The sequence below is a fragment of the Orcinus orca genome, chromosome 5 (genome assembly GCF_937001465.1).
Source record: "Orcinus orca chromosome 5, mOrcOrc1.1, whole genome shotgun sequence".
In the NCBI taxonomy this organism is placed as follows: domain Eukaryota; kingdom Metazoa; phylum Chordata; class Mammalia; order Artiodactyla; family Delphinidae; genus Orcinus; species Orcinus orca.
Window position 1 is genome coordinate 101083950 of NC_064563.1, and position 21493 is coordinate 101105442.

Genomic DNA, 21493 nt, shown 5'->3' on the forward strand with positions numbered 1-21493 from the left:
TATTAATTTTCTGTATGGGTGTTCTATATATACATTGTTGAAAGCATGGCATTGAAGTTCCCTGCTATTACTGTAGTGCTATTTCTTCTGCAGATCTGTTAATATTTGCTTTATATACTAAGGTCCTCCTATGTTGTGTACATGTTTACAGATGTTATATCCTCCTGATGAACTGACCCCTTTATCATTATATAATGACCTTCTTTGTGTCCTATCACAATCTTTGGCTTAAAGTCTATTTTGTCTTTTATAAATATAGGTATCCCTGCTGTCTTTTGGTTTCCATTTGCATGGAATATCTTTTCCATCCCTTCTCTTTCAGTCTATGTGTGTCCTTAAAGCTGAAGTCAGTCTCTTTTAGGAGAATTAGATGGGTCTTGGGTTTTTAATCCATTCAGCCACTCTATGTCTTTTAATTAGAGTTTGGTCCATTTACATTTAAAATAATTACTGATAGATATGGACTTACTATTGCTATTTTTTTCATTATTTTCTGGTTGTTTTATAATTCCTTTGTTCCTCTCTTCCTCTCTTCCTTTGTGATTTGATGAATTTCTGTAGTGTTATGCTGTGATTCCGTTCTCTTTTTTTTGTGTGTGTATCGATCATTGGTTATTACTTTGTAGTTACCATGAGGTTTACATAAAACGTCATATGTCTATTTTAAGTTGATGACAACTTCAAACACACAAAAGCTCTACTTTTTTACACTCTTCTCTCCACGTTTTGTTTTTATGCCACAATTTACTTTTTTTTTTTTTTTTTTTTTGCGGTACGCAGGCCTCTCACTGTTGTGGCCTCTCCTGTTGCAGAGCACAGGCTCCGGACACGCAGGCTCAGCAGCCATGGCTCACGGGCCCAGCCGCTCTGCGGCATGTGGGATCCTCCTGGACCGGGGCACGAACCCGTGTCCCCTACATCAACAGGCAGACTCTCAACCACTGTGCCACCAGGGAAGCCCCACAATTTACATTTTTACACTGTATACCCATTAACAAATTATTATAGTTATTGTAATATTTTTGTCTTTTAACTCTCATATTAGTGTTAGAAGTGATTTACCCATGACAATTTCAACATTAGAGTATTCCGAATGTAACTGTGTATTTACTTTTACCATTGAGTTTTATACTTTCTTGTTTTCCTGTTACTAATTAGCATCCTTTTGTTTCTGTTTGAAGAACTCTCTTTAACATTTCTTGTAAGGCTGATGTAGTGGTGATGAACTCTTTCAGCTTTTGTTTGTCTGGGAAACTTTATCTCGCCTTCAATTCTGAAGAGCAACTTTGCTGAGAATTTTTTCTTGTTTTTTTAGTTTCAGCACTTTGAATATATCTGCTGGTCCCTTCTGGCCTGAAAGTTTCTGCTGAAAAATCTGCTGATATTGCTATGGGAGCTCCCTTGTACATAACAAGTTGTTTTTCCCCTGCTGCTTTTAAGATTCTTTCCTTGTCTTTAACTTTTGACAATTTTATTATCATTAATGTGGATCTCTTAAAATTAATGTGGGTCTCATGGTGTGGACCTCTTTGGATTCCATTTGGAACTCTCTGGCCTTCCTGTATCTGGATGTCTGTTTCTTTACCCTGGTTAGGAAAGTTTTCAGCTGTTATTTCTTTGAATAAGCTTTCTGTCCCCTTTCTTTCCCTCTCCTCGTTCTGGGACTCATATAATGCATATCTTGATCCACTTGATGGTGTCCCATACATCTCTTAAGCTTTTTCATTGCTCCTCTGATTGGATGAATTTCACTGCCCCATCTTTGCATCCACTGACCATTTCTTTCACTCATCTAGTCTGCTGTTGAACTCCTCTAATGAAGTTTTCAGGTCAATTATTATATTCTTAACTCTGTGTTTTCTGGCTTGGCACTTTTTTATATTTTCTATCCCTTTGTACTTTGTTTACGCATTGTTCTCCTGACCTTGGTAAGCATCTTAATGACTTATTTTGAACTCTTTATCGGGTAAATCACTTGTCCATTTCATTAAGATCTGTTTCTGGAGATTTTTCTTGTTCTTTTGTTTGGAACATATTCTTGTTTCTTCATTTTCCTTGATTCTCTGTTTAGTTTCTGCACATTAGATAAAACAGCCACCTCTCCCAGTCTCAATAGAATGGTCTCAGGTAGGAAATGAACCTCTTGAATCAGCCCAACCTGAGCTCATAGTTGTTTCTCAAACCTCTAAGATTGTCCAAGCAACTTTCTTTGTTCTTAGTGGCTCCGGGTAGTTGGGGGTATGTCAAAACTCATGAGTGTCCCAAAGGGGAGGAACACAGTCAACATTTATATGCAGGCTGATTATAAGCTGGGCCCTAGGCAGCAGGTGGGAAATTATGTAGTTAAGCCGCTTCCAGGGTGTTGACTTAAAAAATATTCACAACCTAAAAGTTGAGCGTTATATTTTATTTGGTGGGCGTTTTTAGGACTTCAAGCCTGGGAGGCAGCATCTCAAGGAACCCTGGGAGAACTGCTCTGCAGAGGCGAGGGGGGGAACCAGGATAGTTTTACAACAAAGAGCAGGTAGTCAGAACATCGAAAGATTACTGTTAAAGAAAACCAGATATCCCAAGTTAAGGAATTTAGAGCTTTTCTTTGTATGGGAAGATGCAAGAGTCTAGGCTTACTGAAATCATTCCTTTGATATGCACCTCAGCTATCTGGGGCCAGTGTTTTTACATCCTGAGTTTCCTCAGGGCTCACTGTAGGGAGTGGCTGCAGTCTGATGGCTGGTAGATGGCGGGTATTCTTTCCTTCCTGAGTTCCCTCAGGGCCCACATTGGAGGGCTGCAATTGCTGATGACTGTGACATCCTTTGTTTACTGATATGGCAGGAAATATTCCATTTCTCAAGGGAAACACTAGGAGATGGCTGTTTTTGCCTGCTGGGCCCAGGATATAGTTAGGGCAGGGAGGTAGGGTAGGGAAGTGTGCTCCTACATCTATTAAAAACTGCTTTTTGTTTGCTAGTCCTGTGGAATTTGTGAACACAAGCCCACTGGCTCTCAGAGACAGGCATTATGGAGACCTATTCCTTGGGCAGCAGCTGCAAAAGCTGGGGTGTCAGCCATTTGTACAAGCCCCTTCCAGGGAAATACTAGTGGCTTGGTTTTATTGTTGTAGCAGGCTGAAGGAAGAGGGCAGGGAAGGTGTATCCCAACCTCCCTGTCACTGGGGAGGATCACAGCCAACCCCTAAACATGTGCTAAAACTAAAAGCTTCACCCTCAGGTGTCAGCTTTTAAAAGATGCATATAAACCCCTCAGGGAAAGATAGGAAGATGGGCATTTTTGCCTGCTTCCTCTGTGCTGAGCCCTGGGGGGCAGCTAGTTAAAAACTGCTTCTTTGCCACAGTCCTGTGGGACTCATGAATGGCTAAGTAACCCATTGGCTATCAGAGCCAGGTGATCCAAGGACTCATCCCTTTGGATGGAAGCTGTAAAAACTAGGGCACAGACATGTTTACAACCTCCTTCCAGGCAGATACTAGCAACTTTGAGCAGGCTGGAGAGAGAAGGTGGGAGAGCATCCAATGGCTTCCCTGGTCTCCAGGGAGGATCATAGCCCCCAGAGCTTGCTAAATTAAAATCCTGACCCTCAGGTTGCAGCTTTAAACACTGGCAGATAAACACACACCTTTCAGAGAAATATTGAGATAGGTGATTGTGCCCTTTTGCTCTGCCATAGTGAATGCTCATGCACTTGTGAAGAAGTGGATTTGCTATATCCTTATGGGTCTCATAAACACAAGCCCAGTTGGCTTTCAGAGCTGGGTGTTTAGGGGACCCATCCCTGAGGTAAGAATCTTAAAAGCTGGGATGCAGATGTGGGTTACAAACCCTTTGCTCCTCAGGAAGAAGTTGGGAGTTGGAGATTCCCTCCTGATTATATGGTGCTGTGTCAGGGATGGGATTTATGTCAAGTGTGTTTCAGCCTTTGCTACCCATTTTGATGGGGGTATTCTTTCATTTCCCCAATGCATAGGAGTTGCTCAGCTAGTTTCTGGATCTCTTTCAGAGGGAATTGCTCTATGTGCAGCTGTGCATTCAATGTGTATGTGAGGGGAGGAGAGCTCAGGAGCTTCCTGTTACCACCTTAGTCCTGCCTCTCTCGTTCCCAATTATTTTAGCTATTTCTTCTGTTAATTAAATCCATATGTCTAGACTATTTCTCCAAATGGTCAAGTGCTCAAGTCATCTATTTGTTACCTGTGTTTGTTTATGGCAACATCTCCTGGAAGCCCTCACCATCATCTTTTGCCTCTCTCCTATGTCGAATCCCCCTAATTCCTATATCCCATGTCTTCCTTGTTTACTCGCTTTCTGGAATTTCTTGAGAAACACATCTTGAAGAAAGGTTATGGAAGATAATATTTTTGATTTCTTACGTGTCTGAAAATATCTGTTTTATTCTGATACTGTTGTTTAGTCAAACATAGATTGTAGGATAAAATGAACGCTTGAAAGCATTGTTCCATTATTTTCTAATTTCTAGAGCTGCTGAGATGTCACGTCATTCTGATTCTGCATCCTTTGAATAGGACCTATTTTCTTCTCAGAAACGTTTAAGATCTTGTCTTTATCCCAGTACTCTGAAATTTTGCAATTTGTTTGCTTTAGTCTTTTTTCTTCTTTCACCTTGCTGGGCAAATATTAGGCCTTTTAAATCTAGAAACCCATGTTTTTCAATTCTGGGAAATCACTTAAAAACTTTCTAAGATAATTTTCTACCCTCCTTTTCCACTCCTCTTCTAGAACCTACTAGTTTTATATTCCCTGAAAAAATCTGCTCATTTCCATATTTTCTCTCATTTTTCAACTTTTTTTCTAGTATTTGTAAAATTTCCTTAACTTTATTTTCCAAACATTTTATTTGAAGTTTTATTTATTTTATTCTGTACTTTTTATTTTAAATAACTTTCTTCTCCTCTATGGGATTTTTGCACAGCTAAAATCCTATGCTTATTCCCTATGTATAATCAATATTTTCTCTGAGACATTACTCTCTTCTACCTACAGTGTCATAAATCTTGTGATAAAAAGTGCTTCTTGGGAAAGATTTTGCCTTTTAAAATATATTCTGTTATATAATTTCTGTTTAATGAGCCAAAAATATGTGCCTTTTAGTTCTCATGCAGTTAATTAATTTAAAATGATTTCTTCAAAACTTGTCAAGTATCATAAAACGGTGGGGAAAAAACCCAAAAACAATCCCCCAAAGTAGCTTATCAATATTTGTGGCCATTCTACAAATATAGCTGAAGTGTAAATAACTGTGAAATAAAAAGACATGAAAATAATTTCAGCAATCAGACTTGGCCAAAGCACAGAGCTTTTTGGCAATGGCCTGGAGTGTGGAATGCATTGCCTGCTTGAATCCAAGTCCAGGTGCCTGTGATTTCTTTTTCCACTTTCAGTTCACCATTTTTTTTTTTTAATAAGTTCATCAGGCCTCTGAGCTAGAATTTAATCTGTGGAAAATATTCTATGCCAGAGCACCCCATGTATGTGCAATTTATTTAAATGAGTGAGATGGGTGGCTTTATATCAGCAGTCTTACTGCAAAGGATAATGGCACTTTCTACCAGTTGATTAGTTTACAAAATGCTTTCATGTGCAGTTTTTCACTCTAAAAACGCTGAATGTTTTAATTCTATGACATAAATCGCAGCAAGGTCCTTTTTGACCTACCTCCTAGAGAAATGGAAACAAAAACAAAAATACACAAATGGGACCTAGTGAAACTTAAAAGCTTTTGCACAGCAAAGGAAACCATAAACAAGACCAAAAGACAACCCTCAGAATGGGAGAAAATATTTGCAAACGAAGCAACTGACAAAGGATTAATCTCTAAAATTTACAAGCAGCTCATGCAGCTCAATATCAAAAAAAAAAACCCAATCCAAAAATGGGCAGAAGACCTAAATAGACATTTCTCCAAAGAAGATATACAGACTGCCAATAAACATGAAAGGATGCTCAACATCACCAGGGAAATGCAAATCAAAACTACAATGAGGTATCACCACACACTGGTCAGAATGGCCATCATCAAAAAACCTACAAACAGGGCTTCCCTGGTGGCGCAGTGGTTGAGAATCTGCCTGCCAATGCAGGGGAGACGGGTTCAAGCCCTGGTCTGGGAAGATCCCACATGCCGCAGAGCAACTAGGCCCATGAGCCACAACTACTGAGCCTGCGCGTCTGGAGCCTGTGCTCTGCAACAAGAGAGGCCATGACAGTGAGAGGCCCGCGCACCACGATGAAGAGTGGCCCCCGCTTGCCGCAACTAGAGAAAGCCCTCGCACAGAAACGAAGACCCAACACAGCCAAAAATAAATTAATTAATTAAAAAAAAATCTATGAGCAATAAATGCTGGAGAGGGTATGGAGAAAAAGAAACCCTCTTGCACTGTTGGTGGGAATGTAAACTGATACAGCCACTATGGAGAACAGTATGGAGGTTCCTTAAAAAACTAAAAACAGAACTACCATACAACCCAACAGTCCCACTAATGGGCATATACCCTGAGAAAACCATAATTCAAAAAGTCATGTACCACAATATTCACTGCAGCACTATTTACAATAGCCAGGACATGGAAGCAACCTAAGTGTCCATCGACATATGAATGGATAAAGAAGATGTGGCACATATATACAATGGAATATTACTGAGCCCTAAAAAGAAACGAAATTGAGCTATTTGTAGTGAGGTGGATGGACCTAGTCTGTCATACAGAGTGAAGTAACTCAGAAAAAGAAGAACAAATACCATATGCTAACACATATATATGGAATCTAAAAAAAAAAAAAGGTTCTGAAGAACTTAGGGGCAGGACAGGAATAAAGACGCAGACCTAGCCTGTCATACAGAGTGAAGTAACTCAAACAGAAAAACAAATACCATATGCTAACACATATATATGGAATCTAAAAAAAAAAGGTTCTGAAGAACTTAGGGGCAGGACAGGAATAAAGATGCAGAGGAGATATGGGGATGTATGTATACGTATAGCTGATTCACTTTGCTATAAAGCAGAAACACAACATTGTAAAGCAATAAAGATGTTAAAAAGTTTTTAAAATAAATAAATGAAAACGCTGCATGTTTTAATCCCCATATCACAAAGTTTGGAAAAGCAAAGACAATAAGAGTACAATGGTTAAAAGCGTCATTGCTCTTAACTGAAAAATAGGAAAATAATTATCTCTTGGGGTTTGTGTGTATTACTTTTCCTATGTAGTATCTGGTACATAGTAGGCACTCAAAAAATGTTCACATTGTAATGCTAGAATCTGTCTTCTTTATAGATTCCAGCAGTACCTCAATGGTCAAAAATCTGACTCCTTGAGCCCCAGAAAGTTCTGTTATTGCTCACTTGGTAACCTCTGTACCAAATTAAGAGCTGTCATCCTTCTGTTTTTCACTTTTTTCTAAAGTATTTTTTGTGTTTTGCACTCTTAGTCAATTACAAACTTTTTAAAAACAGGAATTATCTCCCAAAAGTCTTTCACAATTTTGAAACTCAATCGACTCTATCAGCTGACTCAAGCTGGTTTTACATTCAAAATTACTTTCCTGCTAAGTCTGCTACTGAAAGGAACTCTTCGTTTCAGACAAACAGCAAATAGCTTTACTGTTTGAACTTAAAAGGGTTTGCTCTGCTTGAGTATTCTATGGATGAAGTTTGTGAAATATTGCATAGTAATTTAGTGCATAATTCTTAAGGACAGAATCAAACATAACTGCAAGGGATATGGGCTTATTTTGCCTTTTGTTTTTTTAACATAAAGGGTTAAGGGCCTGGCCCATATAAATCTAGTTTATAGAAGGAGAGAAAAGTGTCTTTGTGCCCATACTCTTCATGAGCTGACACTACCATGCCCCTACTCAGAATATATCGTGGCTTCCTATATCCACAGAAGACCCAAGTTCCAGGAGATATAACCAGGAACTTCTTGCAACAAAATATTTTCATGTACATCTGCTCCCATAGCTTATCTAGTAGTTCTCAAATGTCAATGGGCACAGGATTCACCTCAGGAACTTATTATAAATACCTCTCTGGAACCCCTCAAAAAGGGATTCAGTAGCTAGACTGGAACAAGAAGTCTGCACTTTAAACAAACTTTCCCCAGTGTAGCTCTATCATGTGATTCTGACATGGGTAGCTCAAACCCCACAATGAAGAACACTGCCTAAGTCTATGGCTATACCCAGGGTTGGGATAATAAGGAATAAAAAGGAATTTATTCTGCGCTCCCAGGAAGTAGCTAAACATTTGAAGGAAACTGAGGCTCCTTGTTACTGGAATTAGCCTGGGTCCACCACATACCTCTTTTCCTGTATGTCCATTAGCAACCTGCCCAGCTATTTCTATTAATTTGGAGTTTTTAAAAGACAACAATCTTTTTTATTAACTTAACCCTTTTCTTCTAGAAAACAATTAGACAAGCTGTTTGAACAGCAGAATTAAAGGAATTTTTCTTTCCTGAAGCTTCTTCTAGAACATATGTCCATTCACTGTCATGATGATTTCAAAACAGAATCAGGAAGAATGTTGGTATGACAAGAAAATTGTTTGTTTCCTACCACTTAAGAACATTATTTCTGTTTTCTGTTTGTTTCTTTTCCCCCCTACACAGCTATGAGTTCCAGGTGAAACCCAAAAACCCACTTGGTGAAGGCCCACCCAGCAACACGGTGGCATTCAGTACTGAATCAGGTAATCACATCAGCAGTAATTCCTAACAAGGATATAAAGGGTCACCATGTTTTGCACAGCTTGTTTGAAACCTAGCTAAACACTGGGTAAAGCATTTGATTTAAAAAAAACCATCCATTTGAAAAAGCAAACTGATGAAGGTACCCTTAAGGAAACACCCCTTGGGTGTTTCCTCATTTATCTTGATGTCAGAAAAAATTAGGCATATCAGTTTAAAAGAAAAAAAGCATATAGTCAGTCTATACTCAATAGTGCATGAATGCTCCTCTCTATGCCTAGAATCTGTGCCTAGAATCAAAATATCAGACGCTCAGCCACAGTATCCAGAAAGGGAATTCATGTGAGTTTTTTATGATGAACAGCCGTGAAATTTTCTAATTTGGCCTAAGTTTCAATTCCTTAATGAGATACATCCGTACTCACAGCATTAGTGTATAATTTTTTACACCAAATGCAGTTCATGGCATCTTGGTGATTTTATCATCAATAGTTTTTTTTATGAAACTAAAAGAGGAAGATTTTAAAATGGAAGTAAAATCTAGAACAGCAATGAAGACTACGAACTACACAAATCACATATAAAAGATACAGCTGAGTACGCGGCAGAGGAGATTCTCCACTGGAGAACAATTCCCAAAACAAAATATACAATTTTCAAATTTGGACTTTAGTAAGAGTGTACCGTTTTGCAAGATTCCTTAACAACTATAAGCACCCATCTTCTTCACTATGTCACTGGAACACTGGGACTTACCTAATAACCTCTGACTCTGTCTTTGCTATTTCTCCTTAGCTGACCCAAGAGTGAGTGAGCCAGTTTCTGGTAAGTACCTACCTGGATGAGAACACAGCTACACGCTTTCCTACAGTGATTCAACTAAACGGGCATGGTAGAATTTTAGTCATGATTTCACTTTAGTCTATTTAGTCTTCTTAGAATATCAATCAGGTATGAATGCTTACCTAAAACATTCAGTAACATTGACAGCCTATGTTGTTTCAGGAACAAGTTGAATATTTTAAAACCTGCTTTCCATTCTTGTAACAGACTAGCTCAACTTTTCTGTTTATTAAGTCAAGATACAGGACCCTCACTTCCACTTTTAATAACAAGTCACATTAAAGCAACTGTTTAAATTGTATAATATGCTGCAAAAAAAGAAACCTAAATTTGCTCCTAAAGGGATGCTGTTCTACATTGAGCACTGCAGAGGCTAGTCAACTCTGACACATACTGCTCCAAGATTTACCTCATCATTGATGGAAATTTAATTGGGGGTTTACTCCTATATTTTTGGCTCCAATATTTAGCACTGGAGAAAACCAGCTATCAGCAGGTTGACAATGAACTTGGCAAACTGCTTTTTTAAAAGCTTTTAAGACAGCTCTTCAGGACCGAAAGTCAAATACTAAACTCAAACCATGTGCTTTCTTTATGCAGCAGGAAGAGATGCCATCTGGACTGAAAGACCCTTTAATTCAGACTCTTACTCAGAATGTAAGGGCAAACAGTATGTCAAAAGGACGTGGTATAAAAAGTTTGTAGGGGTGCAGCTGTGCAACTCTCTCAGATACAAGATTTATCTGAGTGACTCCCTCACAGGTAAGCACGGCCATCAGTTCTGTTTTGAGGATTATCCTTCAGGAAATGCTTTGCAGCATTCTGTAACTTAGCCTTTTCTATGGACAGTCCCAGACACGAAGGTGTGATGTAAATACAAGTTTCCTTTTTGAGCAAGATGTTATTGGAATCTTAGGATTTGAGACATGCTACAAGAAGGTAAATAATGAAAATGCAATCTGAAACGGTGCCATCGTGGCGAACCTGACTGTAGAAAAACTAGTCACATCCAAGCTCAATTTTGTTACAGCCAACCCAGGATAAAAAGCCTACGGGTAGTAAAAAGACTGTATCTAACAATAATCATGGAAGGAGTACGACGTATTTAAGATTTTAAGTCTGTCAGAGACAAGAGCAAGATTAAAACACTGAGCCAGAAGGGCTATAACCCCTTGCTCCAGACTCAGTGGGTTCATATTCATACAGTAAAAAATTTAAATAAGATTGGCCCAACATAGAAAGGTAGACATTTGCTCAATCATTCGACAGAACTATCTGCTTTGTTCAGACATTGTTCCAGGTGCTGGGGACAAAGCAGGAAATAAGACACGTTCCTGCTCTTTGTAGCTTACAATCTAGCGGGGAGAGACAGAAAGCAAACATGTAAATGAGAATTTCATATAGTGCTCTGAAGAAAAAAAAAGGGTGAAAGAAAATGGCTGAATGGAAAGAAAATGGAGGGAAAAAATGGCTGAATGAAAACTCTTAGTTAGAATGGTTAGGAAAAGCACCCTCCTCAAAAGGTAGCACTTGTGCCGAGAAGAAAACTATGAGAAGGAACCAACCACGCAAAGATCGAGGGATAAAGAACCAGAGGTAGAGGGAAGAGAAACGCAAAGACCTGCAGCAGAAAATGCCTCGCCGGTTCCACTAGGGTGGCTGAGGCTTAGTAAGGGGAAGATCAGGCAGCATGAAATGCGGAGCTAGGAAACCAGGTAAGACTCCCGGGTTTTATTCTGAGTATAACAGAAGACTGCTGGAGAGATTGATGGAGGGGCGTAACACTATCTGAGTTGCGTTTTTAAAAGATGACTAATCTGTGAAAGGAGGAGGGGAAGAAAAATAGGGAAAAGCAAGAGTGAAAGCAGGGACGCCAGCTGGGAGACGATTCCATAGTTCAATCAAGGAACACTGGTGGCTCGAACTGGAAAGAAAGGGGGGAGAAGAACAAGGAAGACAGATTATTTGAAACAATTTGATTATTTCAGAGTCCTCCCATATCAAAGGCAGCAATACTTCATGATCCTTTTAATTTGTTTTTTCAGGAAAATTTTATAACATAGGTGATCAGAGAGGCCATGGAGAAGATCACTGCCAGTTCGTAGACTCATTTTTAGATGGACGCACAGGACAGCAACTCTCTTCTGACCAGTTACCCACCAAAGAAGGTATGTTTTCTGAGCCTCCTCGTAAGTAAGAGGCTTTTACAAATTAACCCAAAAAACATTCAAGCTGAGAAAATCAATCACTTTAAAAATAATTCTGTAGTACTACTACTCCATCTGCCTAGGAAAAAGGACTTCCCACATAAGACCTTAACATGAAGACTTTAATAGAAGTTTCTTCACTTTCCTCCCATTCCTTAAGACTCTGTTCCTTAGAGCTGAGGGGAATTACAGAACATCTTATATAAATCCATTCTACTTTAAGAAAACCTGAATTTTCAAAAGCAGCTATAAAAGAGCAGCTTAAAAACAGCTATAAAAAAAGAAGCTTAATTTCCCCAGCTTAAATCATTCATGCACTACTTTTATGGTTTTTGTCATACCGAGCACACAGGCATTTTTTTTTATTCCTTTTTAAAAAATTTTAAAGAAATTCAAAGCTTTACTACTACTGTAGAAGGAAAAAAGAATGTTACTTGCCTTATAAATAATTCTATAAATACAATTAAAATAGAAGAATTCTGCTGAGAAATGACTAACCACTGTAACTTGCTACGGACACATTAGCACCAAGCTGTTTAGTAAGAATTGAAAAGACTGAAAATTAATTTAATCCCTGTCCAGGTAGGGTAAGAAAGGGTAAATTACACATCCATGTTACTCAGGAGTTACCAAGAGGGGCTTGTTAAATACTTAAAATTATTTGACTAGTCTTTTCAGCATCACATTTTGGTCACTGGCACTAAAAATACCAACCACACTAAAAGGTGACTTAATAAGATCTGTGAACTCATTATCAGAAAATTGAAACTGCTGCCTCACAGGAACCAGATATACAATATACTGTAAATTGTGTCTATTTCTGTAACATTTTACATTCACAGCAAAATTTTTAATCACTTAGTGTAGGGTCCTTGAAGGAAGATTTCATCAAACTTTAGTTCTGAGAAATCTAGCAATCTTAGACCAATCCTTCTTTTGTTTCCTAACATTTTAGTACAACACTCCTTTAACCAGGTAACTTCATAGACCACCACTAGGCTGTAAAGTACAGAAAGTACACTTTTACGTAGGTCAAAGTGTGTACTGAACTTGGTCAGTTATACTCAAACAAAACACGAAACCCCTCCAACTCCTGCCCCCTTTCAGCCTTATCTCTCAAATACTACCAACCATCCCATCCTAGATTAAGGCAGATGTCAAGGAGTTTCAAGTGTCCCTGATGTTCAGCTAGCCATTACCACCTCAGGAAAGACACCAGGGCCTCTCTTACTATCCTTTTTCTAAAATACTCTGCTTCACCTAGAGTAAGCTTCAGGCATTCAATGACACCCTTCAACCTATGAGCACTGAGGACAAAAATATATCATAGCAGCTATTAAAATTAATTATTTTCTCTCAGGCTATTTCAGAGCAGTTCGCCAGGAACCTGTCCAATTTGGAGAAATTGGTGGTCACACCCAAATCAATTATGTCCAGTGGTATGAATGTGGGACCACAATTCCTGGAAAATGGTAGATGCTGCAATCACGTTCAGAAGTGCCTTCTGTTTCATCATGGCAAAAATAATTGGAAACAGTATGGTGTTTGTCACATGCATTTAAAGCTCTTATGTTTACTATGTATAAAAGTTTAAAATCTAATTAATAGCAATATTAGATGTTTACTAGGAAGATTGCTAAGAATATTTATCAGGTTTTACAAAGTCATTTAAAGAAAGCAAAATATTGACATTAACAGAATAACATTTTTGGGGAAGCTGGCTCCCTATTCATGGTATTTTAAGAGATCATTTGTATATTATTTATCACATTGTTGTAATGATGTTTTGAGATACTTTTATAACAAAATTAACATCAAAAAACTAATATACTTTTTAAAAAATACTATTATTCTGTATTCTTCCTACTGGTGAGTTAATTCCATAAACCTCTACTTGGTTTAACTTATTAGATCAAATTATCTTCAGCATATATATCTGGGGGAAAAAGGTGCTAATATTCACATGTTTATTTAAACTTCAACTTTTTAGCAACAGCTGAATATCTTTTCTGAAGCGTTTAAATAGTTAACCATTCATGACAGTATACATTTCCTCAAATATCTGCAAATTATTGAAAAGATTTTGTTTGAATCAGTAAATTTCATTTCAGTTATAAATAGAATTGAGAATTATATATAGCGTTTCAAAATACATATTTTTTTCTTTCTCTACCCATAAACATGTTACAATGTCTGAATGTTATTTGTCAAACTATCCCTTTAAGCAGTTGTGTTCCTACTGTTTTTAATATAATTCTAATCAAGCTGTATACAGAGACTGACTGTAACGTCTAAGCACAAAAGGATAATGCATGATGAGATCCCTGCCATTTTATAGGATATTTACTATATTTTTACACAGAAGATCTCTAGGGAATGAATGTTTCAGAGGCTGTTTTTGTAATTCTGTCTAACCCAACCTGTAATGAAAATCTGACTCGTTTTTATGTTTAAAAAAAAAAAGTATTTTTCTCCTTCATTTGGGGAGGGAGATGGGAATGCTGCATTGTTGCCCTCCTCCTTAAAGGAACTTTCTGTGCTTACCACCTTTCACCATGCTTCAGTTTTATCAATACTTCATTTTATATTTTTCAAACAAGTATGAACTCTGCAATAAAGAGATGTAGTTTTTTTAAGACCGAGTTCTTCATTTCTGAATGGTTCATTTCTATAAGGAAAATCACAAGTTATTTAGGATCTACCAAACCCCTCTTGTACCTTTTAATACTGAATCTATTGTGTTTATTTATATATAATATTATATAATCTATCTTCTAATCTATCTTCTTGTGAAATCTATTTCACAAGAAAGGCATAAAAGATAAAAGGTCTATACTTCATTTTAAGACCAAAACATCAATAAGGATTTGTATTTTTTCTCATTTTTATATATATATATATATATATACATATACACACACACACGTAGTGTCAATGACTAAATTAAATTACAAGACCACTAATGGATTCAATCAATCATCTTTCTTTATTAACCTATCAGTGTTTGTTACATTTATACATAATATCTAGTCTTCGCAAAGGGATCTACTTTAGTACATCATGTTAATGGTAAAAAGCCAAGTAAGATGGCTGAACTTCAACCTAGCATTTTAATATCCTCTGGACAAGGCAAGCTAGAAAGTCAATCACTTTGCACACATGTAAGAGTAGTGTTCCAAAATAACTAGGGAGCTGCTACAATTTTAAGCAGGGGAGGAAAAAAACTTTCATTTTGGTCTTTTTTCTTCCAGCAAATTAACTTTCAATTAACAGCAACAATGATATCATAAAAAAATGCTCTGCTTTTTAAACTTGTGAACTTCAATACAAATTAAAAGAGTAGTATTGGAGTCTTTTGGGAGGCGAACAGCTAGCAGCTACATTCATCAGTGTAACTAACTGAGCCTCCTCCTTATCGATAACCTGGTCCAGGTTGGGTATAGCCCTGACCAAAGGGAGGACGGCTACGTGCATAAGGGTTAGACCCACTCGGAAGAGGGGTCATGGTACTCCCAGGAGGTGGAGTGAAACCTGGTCTTGGTTGATAGGCCCCGGGTTGGCTTGGAGCCATTCCAGGTTGTGAGGCAGGGGCCACAGTGTAATTAGTGGGCTGAGAAGTTTGGGTAGTGTAGGTCTGTGGAGGGTAACTGCTCGCCTGGTACTGCTGTGGCGGCTGAGCAGCAAGTTGCTGAGGCTGACCAGAGAAGGCAGGAGCCGGTGCCTGGGAAGCTGGCTGCTGGCCATATCCCTGGAACTGCTGAGGTTGCTGGGGTCCAGTCTGCTGACTGTAGCCTGCTGAAAAGGCAAAACGTACATATCTTATTTTTCCTTTTGGTGACCAATTTCCAGAGAATTAGTCTTACTGTTATGGACAAAAAAATGAGAAATTTAACAAACTTAATCCTAAGTATTTATGCAACGAGTAGAGTAGCAGAGTCTATATTTCAAGACCACATAGTATCCAAGAAGCACTTTCTAGACAATTTTGTAAACCCTCTAAAATTAAAACCACTATATATACTACTTCTACTTCAACTCCTCCTACACTGCATAATCCCTGAGAGCAAATTCCTGTTCTAGCATAACTCCCAGTATAGAGTAGATGTTCAAATGATAAATGCAGGAATTAATGCAAAAGCTAGTCATTAACCTGGTTCTGAGGGGCCTGTTTAATAACAGTACCAAATAAAAACACATTTTATTTGTAGAGAATGAATATTTTTAAATGAAACAATGGTGCTACAAATACATCTTATTGTGCTAATGAGATGCTTTAAGGTTTATTCACTCTATAAAAACTAAGCCATTTAAGAATAAACATTAAGTGCCAATTTTCACAATCCTTAAAATCTTTCTTTTAGATTTGGTATCTGATGTAAAGGTTTTTGCCTTCACAATTCAAAATTCTGGCTTAGCAGTAACAATGTAACACACAGAAAGCATATCATATTGCCCCACAAAAATCAACATCTATATTCATTAGTTACTAGGATGTAAAGTCTTTTAAAATAAAAGGTCTGCTTCACTAAAAACTTTTATCTCTACCATGAAACACACCTGCAGCTACTTGCAATGAAACCTCTCCATTGACTGGAATCCTGTCAGCATTAAATACCAGATACATAAGAAAATTATTAAAATATGTACAACCCTGCATTTAAAAAAATAAAAAGGATTGAATGAATTTGAGTATATTCTGAACTCACCTTGAACCTGGGTTCAAAATTTACTCATGAAAGAAACCTTTCTGACACAGTCCATGAATAAAACTGGAAAAGGTCACAGAGGGAAACTGCCAAAGTGTCAGAGTGTCAAAGATGGTCCAATGTTACCACCACCACTTAGTCTCCAAGCAGAGTATTTACTTGACTATTTCCATATCTCCCAAATTCAAGTTAATAGGACTAGCAGGATCAGAAATACAGAGATAATAATTTGAAAAGAACTAAACTTTACTCAGTGAAGACCCTGACTAAAATCATTAAGAGCAAGCTTAATTTTTAATAAGTAAATCAAATATCTAATGCATTTTACTCATGGCAGTATCTAAATACTGAACTAAAGTCAATTCATTGATGTCATACAATTTCTCCTATCCTCTACATAAAATTTTTTTACTGTAAGTTTTTGGAGAAACAGAAGGACTCAGCTTTTATACTGAAAATATCTATTCAACTTAAGATTATGAGCAAAAAAAAAAAAGCTGTCTTCTCATCCTGGCAGGTGAAATCTAAACTGGCTTTTTAACAGCATCTGGGGACAACCATATCTATTTTTCAAGAGAGGGAATAACCCCTAAGGGCCTAAGATGCTGTTTCATTAGCAACCTACTAGTCTTTGACCATAATATAGCAATACCTCTATATGTATATACTCTCCTCCTCCCACCACCATCCCCCCTCCCTTGAAAAACAAAATAAATGAGTAACTTTGGTGCAAATTGCCAGAAATGGCAAGAAATGGAAATTCTGTGGTTCTCTGAATAAATGAATTTTAAAGAACAAGGAGTCACATGGTCCACAAAGCCTAAAATATTTACTATCTAGCTTTTTATGGCAGAAAAGTCTGCCAACCCCTGGTCATGGTTGGAGAATGTAGAATGATATAGGGAAGTCATTAACTACAAAGTCAAGGATACTGGGTTCTGGTCTGGTTCTCCCACTAAATGGCTGCATGTCCTTTGATGAATCAAAACTCTCTGAACCCTAGTTGTCTCATTTATAAAATGAGTGGGTGGGACAAGATCAGTGGTCCCCAACCCTGGTTGCACTTTAGAATGACGTGCAAAGCATTTAAAATAAAAAAGCCTGAGTCCCATACTCGACCAAATAAAACAAGATCGCTGGGAGTAGAGCCCAAGCACCTGTAACTTTCAAAAAACACCTCTCCAGGTGATTCTGAAGTATGGTGAAGACTGAAATCCCCTGGATTAGATAACTAGGTCTTTCCCACTCTAATATCTATTATTTCTACAAATTATATAATTTGTAACACAGATTTTCTTTAAAGGACTGCATCCTAAAAATAACCTTCCCCCAATATTATAGTCCAAGTTCAAATTCATTCCACCTATTTTATATAATTAAAAACTAGCAGTTACAGGTTAAATCACTCCACAGCAAATCCAATCCAAATAAAAATTTTTCTTTGTGTTAAAATACGTCAGACTCCAATGGTAGAATTTTATGGCCTAATTCAGGGGGTCAGCAAACGTTTTTCTGTAAAGGACCAGACAGTAACTATTCTAGGCTTTGGGGGCCACATGGTTTCTGAACCTTTTAACTGCAGGGGTGGTGTTTTCACCGTAAGTTCCAAGCACATTTAAGGGAAAAAAAAGAGCACACACTTGCTTTAAGAATAGTTGTACCCTGTCATTTTTACTGAGGAAAATGATTAGGCTTTTTTGAGTGGGAGATCCTTAGGCTCACTGGCAGCAGTCTACTATATGGAGCTTTAATCTCAGACTTTTCGATGATACCTAAGTTAATGTTTATATTAAATGAGATAATGTGTACACAAGGGATTGCTAATGAGGTTGACTGTTTTCCCTCATGTTTATTGCATGTTCCTTGCTCATTCTTGTAGAGTTAATCTTACTACTTTTCTAAAATTACAGTTGAAATTTTGATACTTAAATCTTTGACTGTAAAACAAGAGTTGAACACAAAATTCTCAGATATAACAAATGTAAAAATTACCTGAATTATAACCACAGTATTCAAAGCTACACTGAGAGATTTTTATGTTCTTAGTTGCCTGAATTACGTTTTACACAATTCTACTTTTATGGCCTGTTTTTGGTACTCCTACATACTTTTGGGAGATTTAAAAACCTATGTAGCTTAATTTGGTTCTTATTTAATAAGACCACCTCTTTCCATGTTCCATGGAAAGTTCCATGAGGGAACTGTTAATGCTTTTACAGGTACTAAGAGTACACTGGGATAATGTGTTACATATAATGGAGGAAAAAATGTTGCATTTTTGTAGCTCTACATCACCCAGCAGGTAAGTCATCACATCAGTGGGAGGTAACTTTGTATTAAAAACTCTTTTATACTACAGGTTACTACTGAATCATCTACTATGATTTTAAGTTTTACCTGCCCACTGGAAAACTGAAATGGTGATTTACAGTAAAAATTTTTATGCAAAATATTTAAAAATAAATAAAACAAGTGTTATTCCCCCCCCCAAGTAAATACTTAATACCTACTATAACAAATCAAGGAATTAGGGGGAAAGAATTAAAGTTTCTTGAGTACAGAGACAGCTCCCTCTGGACACCCGCTCACCTGCATACTGAATACCGTACTGCTGCGTCGGCTGGGGGGGCACCTGGGGCTGAGTGCCATAGCCAGCCTGCTGCGGGTACTGCTGGTACATCTGACCTAAAAGAGACAAGACAAGGCAAAGAGGCAGGTTTAACGCAGCAGAAGAGAAACGCTTTCAAAGCACATTTAATTCTCTCCCCATTCACACACATAAACACACTGAGAACCAAGACACAAGAATGTGTTTGTTCCCCTCTGTCTATGAAGAGAAGAATGAACAATTTAACAAGTGTGGCCACTCTGCTGTGGAATAACTGCAGAGAACTCTAATCGGCAGCAAATAACATGAGTGGTTACTTCAGAAATTCCAGAAAAACTAATGTTTTCAAACCCAACTGTCAACAGATATGTACTACTAATGTTCAGTAAAAATCAATAAATAAAAATTTGAGGAAAGGGGCAAATACCATTAATAGCTCCTGTGATTTCCAAACACGTAAGAATTTACTGGTTCATGTCCTTATCATCTCTATTACTTTACAGTTGTTCTAATGGTGGATTTAGCTAGATCTAATGCCTAGAGAGCAATAAAACTTGCACTGTAATATCTAGCTAGAATTTAAATTTTTAAAAAATCTAGCTAGTATTTAAATCTTTAAAACAACTTTATGTTGCTGAGTCTTTAAAAAATATTCAAACTACCTGCTGTTAATCAAAAGACAACAGGTAAATAGCATACTTTTGGCGGAAAAAGACAATGACTAAAAAAAAGTCAATGCATTATCTAGTGCCATTCAAACTGAGATGCAGGAGGCAGCTAGTGCTCACAGGCTGCGATCCCAGGATAGAACCCACGCTACTGGACTGGGTGCCCAGCTCCACATACTGCAGCACTAAATGAGCTATGACCTTACTGATAGCCAGATTATTTCCTAGCAAGCAGTGGTATGCTTTTTATGATAGAAATAAAATTTGCTTAACTATCCTCTTCCCAAATACAACCAAAAACGGACAAAAAGTTTCTTAAATGCTTTCTTAATGGTTCAAGATTTATCGATAGAACAAAAGGTAGTACAGAAGTTAACCACCTTTTAGAAGATACTGCCTTAATCCTAGATTGCATTTCATAACTAAATTTTAGAACGGAAGTGGCCAGAATCTGGTACAGAAATATAATCAAAGGGGAGGAATATGCATAGCATTTGACAGTGGGTTCTAATTCCTAGAAATCAGAAGGATTAACTCTACAATACAAAAATGAGCAAAGAACACACAATGAATACATAGGGGAAAAAAAAATCAACCTCATTAGCAATCCTTTTTTCAGTACAGAAAGATTAAGCAACTTACCTGGGGTCAATACATCACAGCTAGTAAGAACCATCACTAGAACCCAGGCATAACTCTAGAGCGTTAGCTTGAAAGGAGTTTTGTACATGTTACCTTGTTTAATATAAACATTAACTTAGTATCATCGAAAAGTCTGAGATTAAAGCTCCATGTAGTAGACTGCTGCCAGTGAGCCTAAGGATCTCCCACTCAAAAAAGCCTAATCATTTTCCTCAATAAAAAAATGACAGGGTACAACAATTCTTAAAGCAAGTGCACGCTCTATTTTTCTCTTAATCTGCTTCGAACTCATTGTAAAAATGCCGACCCTGTGATTAAATACTATCTCTACAAAGTATTTCTTTTACTTATTTTAAATACACTTCATTCAAGTCCAAAACAGGACTCTCACTCTCTGTCACAGTATTCTGAAAATTAAGAAGTCTGTGTTCAGTTGTAAACAATGAAGAACAACTTGACATACTTGAAGAAGGAGAGCGCTACAGGATATATTAAGCGAAAAAGCAAGGTGCCAACAGAGTTTAGAGTAAGCTATGATCTGAGGGAAAAAATATATAAGCTACGTTTTGTGTATTGTATTTTCAGAAAGAATCAATGGTAGAAAAAAGTAAAAGCAATAAAACATATTACCTAGGGAGAAAGAGAATAGGATGAAGCAAAGAGTAATGGTGAGGCCTCTAGGACTAAACTTTGTGACACAGATTGGTAGCCAGCCTCTATGATGACCCTCAATGACTCCTGCACATGTATAGCATATGATAAGGGGTTGGTATCTTTTATATTTTTAGAAATTAGAAAGATTAACTCCACAATACAAAAATTAGCAAAGACCAAGCAATAAACACATGAGTATTCACTCTCTTGTGTAGTCCCCTCACACTGAATAGGGCTGACCTCTATATCATTAGAATATTGCAGAAATGACAATGACATTTCTGAGGATACGTCGTGAAAGACAGCCATCTCCTATTACTGTCTTGATCATTCACTCTGGTGGAAGCTGCCTGTCATGAGGTCACCCAAGCAGCCAATGAGATCCATGTGGTGAGTAAATGAAGCCTCCTGCCAACAACCATGTGAGGGAGTCATCTT

General features: G+C 37.5%; 2 protein-coding genes across 33 annotated transcripts in view; one reads left to right on the forward strand and one right to left on the reverse strand.

Annotated features, from left to right (window-relative positions):
• ABI3BP (ABI family member 3 binding protein) overlaps nt 1-14419 on the forward strand; it is a 263204-nt gene extending 248785 nt beyond the window's left edge. For all 24 annotated transcript variants that reach the window (XM_049710006.1, XM_033433301.2, XM_049709993.1 and 21 more), the window contains 5 exons: nt 8650-8729; nt 9523-9552; nt 10171-10332; nt 11616-11738; nt 13138-14419. In XM_049710006.1, coding sequence (XP_049565963.1) covers nt 8650-8729; nt 9523-9552; nt 10171-10332; nt 11616-11738; nt 13138-13253 — 511 coding nt within the window. In that variant the 3' untranslated portion in view covers nt 13254-14419. The remainder of the gene's footprint in view (nt 1-8649; nt 8730-9522; nt 9553-10170; nt 10333-11615; nt 11739-13137) is intronic.
• Nucleotides 14420-14749: 330 nt separating this feature from the next.
• TFG (trafficking from ER to golgi regulator) overlaps nt 14750-21493 on the reverse strand; it is a 43437-nt gene continuing 36693 nt past the window's right edge. For 4 of the 9 annotated variants that reach the window (XM_033433305.2, XM_033433304.2, XM_033433302.2 and 1 more), the window contains 2 exons: nt 19073-19168; nt 14750-15572 (listed from right to left, as the gene is read on the reverse strand). In XM_033433305.2, coding sequence (XP_033289196.1) covers nt 15190-15572; nt 19073-19168 — 479 coding nt within the window. In that variant the 3' untranslated portion in view covers nt 14750-15189. Of the gene's footprint in view, nt 15573-16334; nt 16376-19072; nt 19169-21493 lie in introns of all 9 variants that reach the window. The other 5 variants (XM_049710068.1, XM_012534057.3, XM_012534056.3 and 2 more) reach the window with 2 other exon arrangements.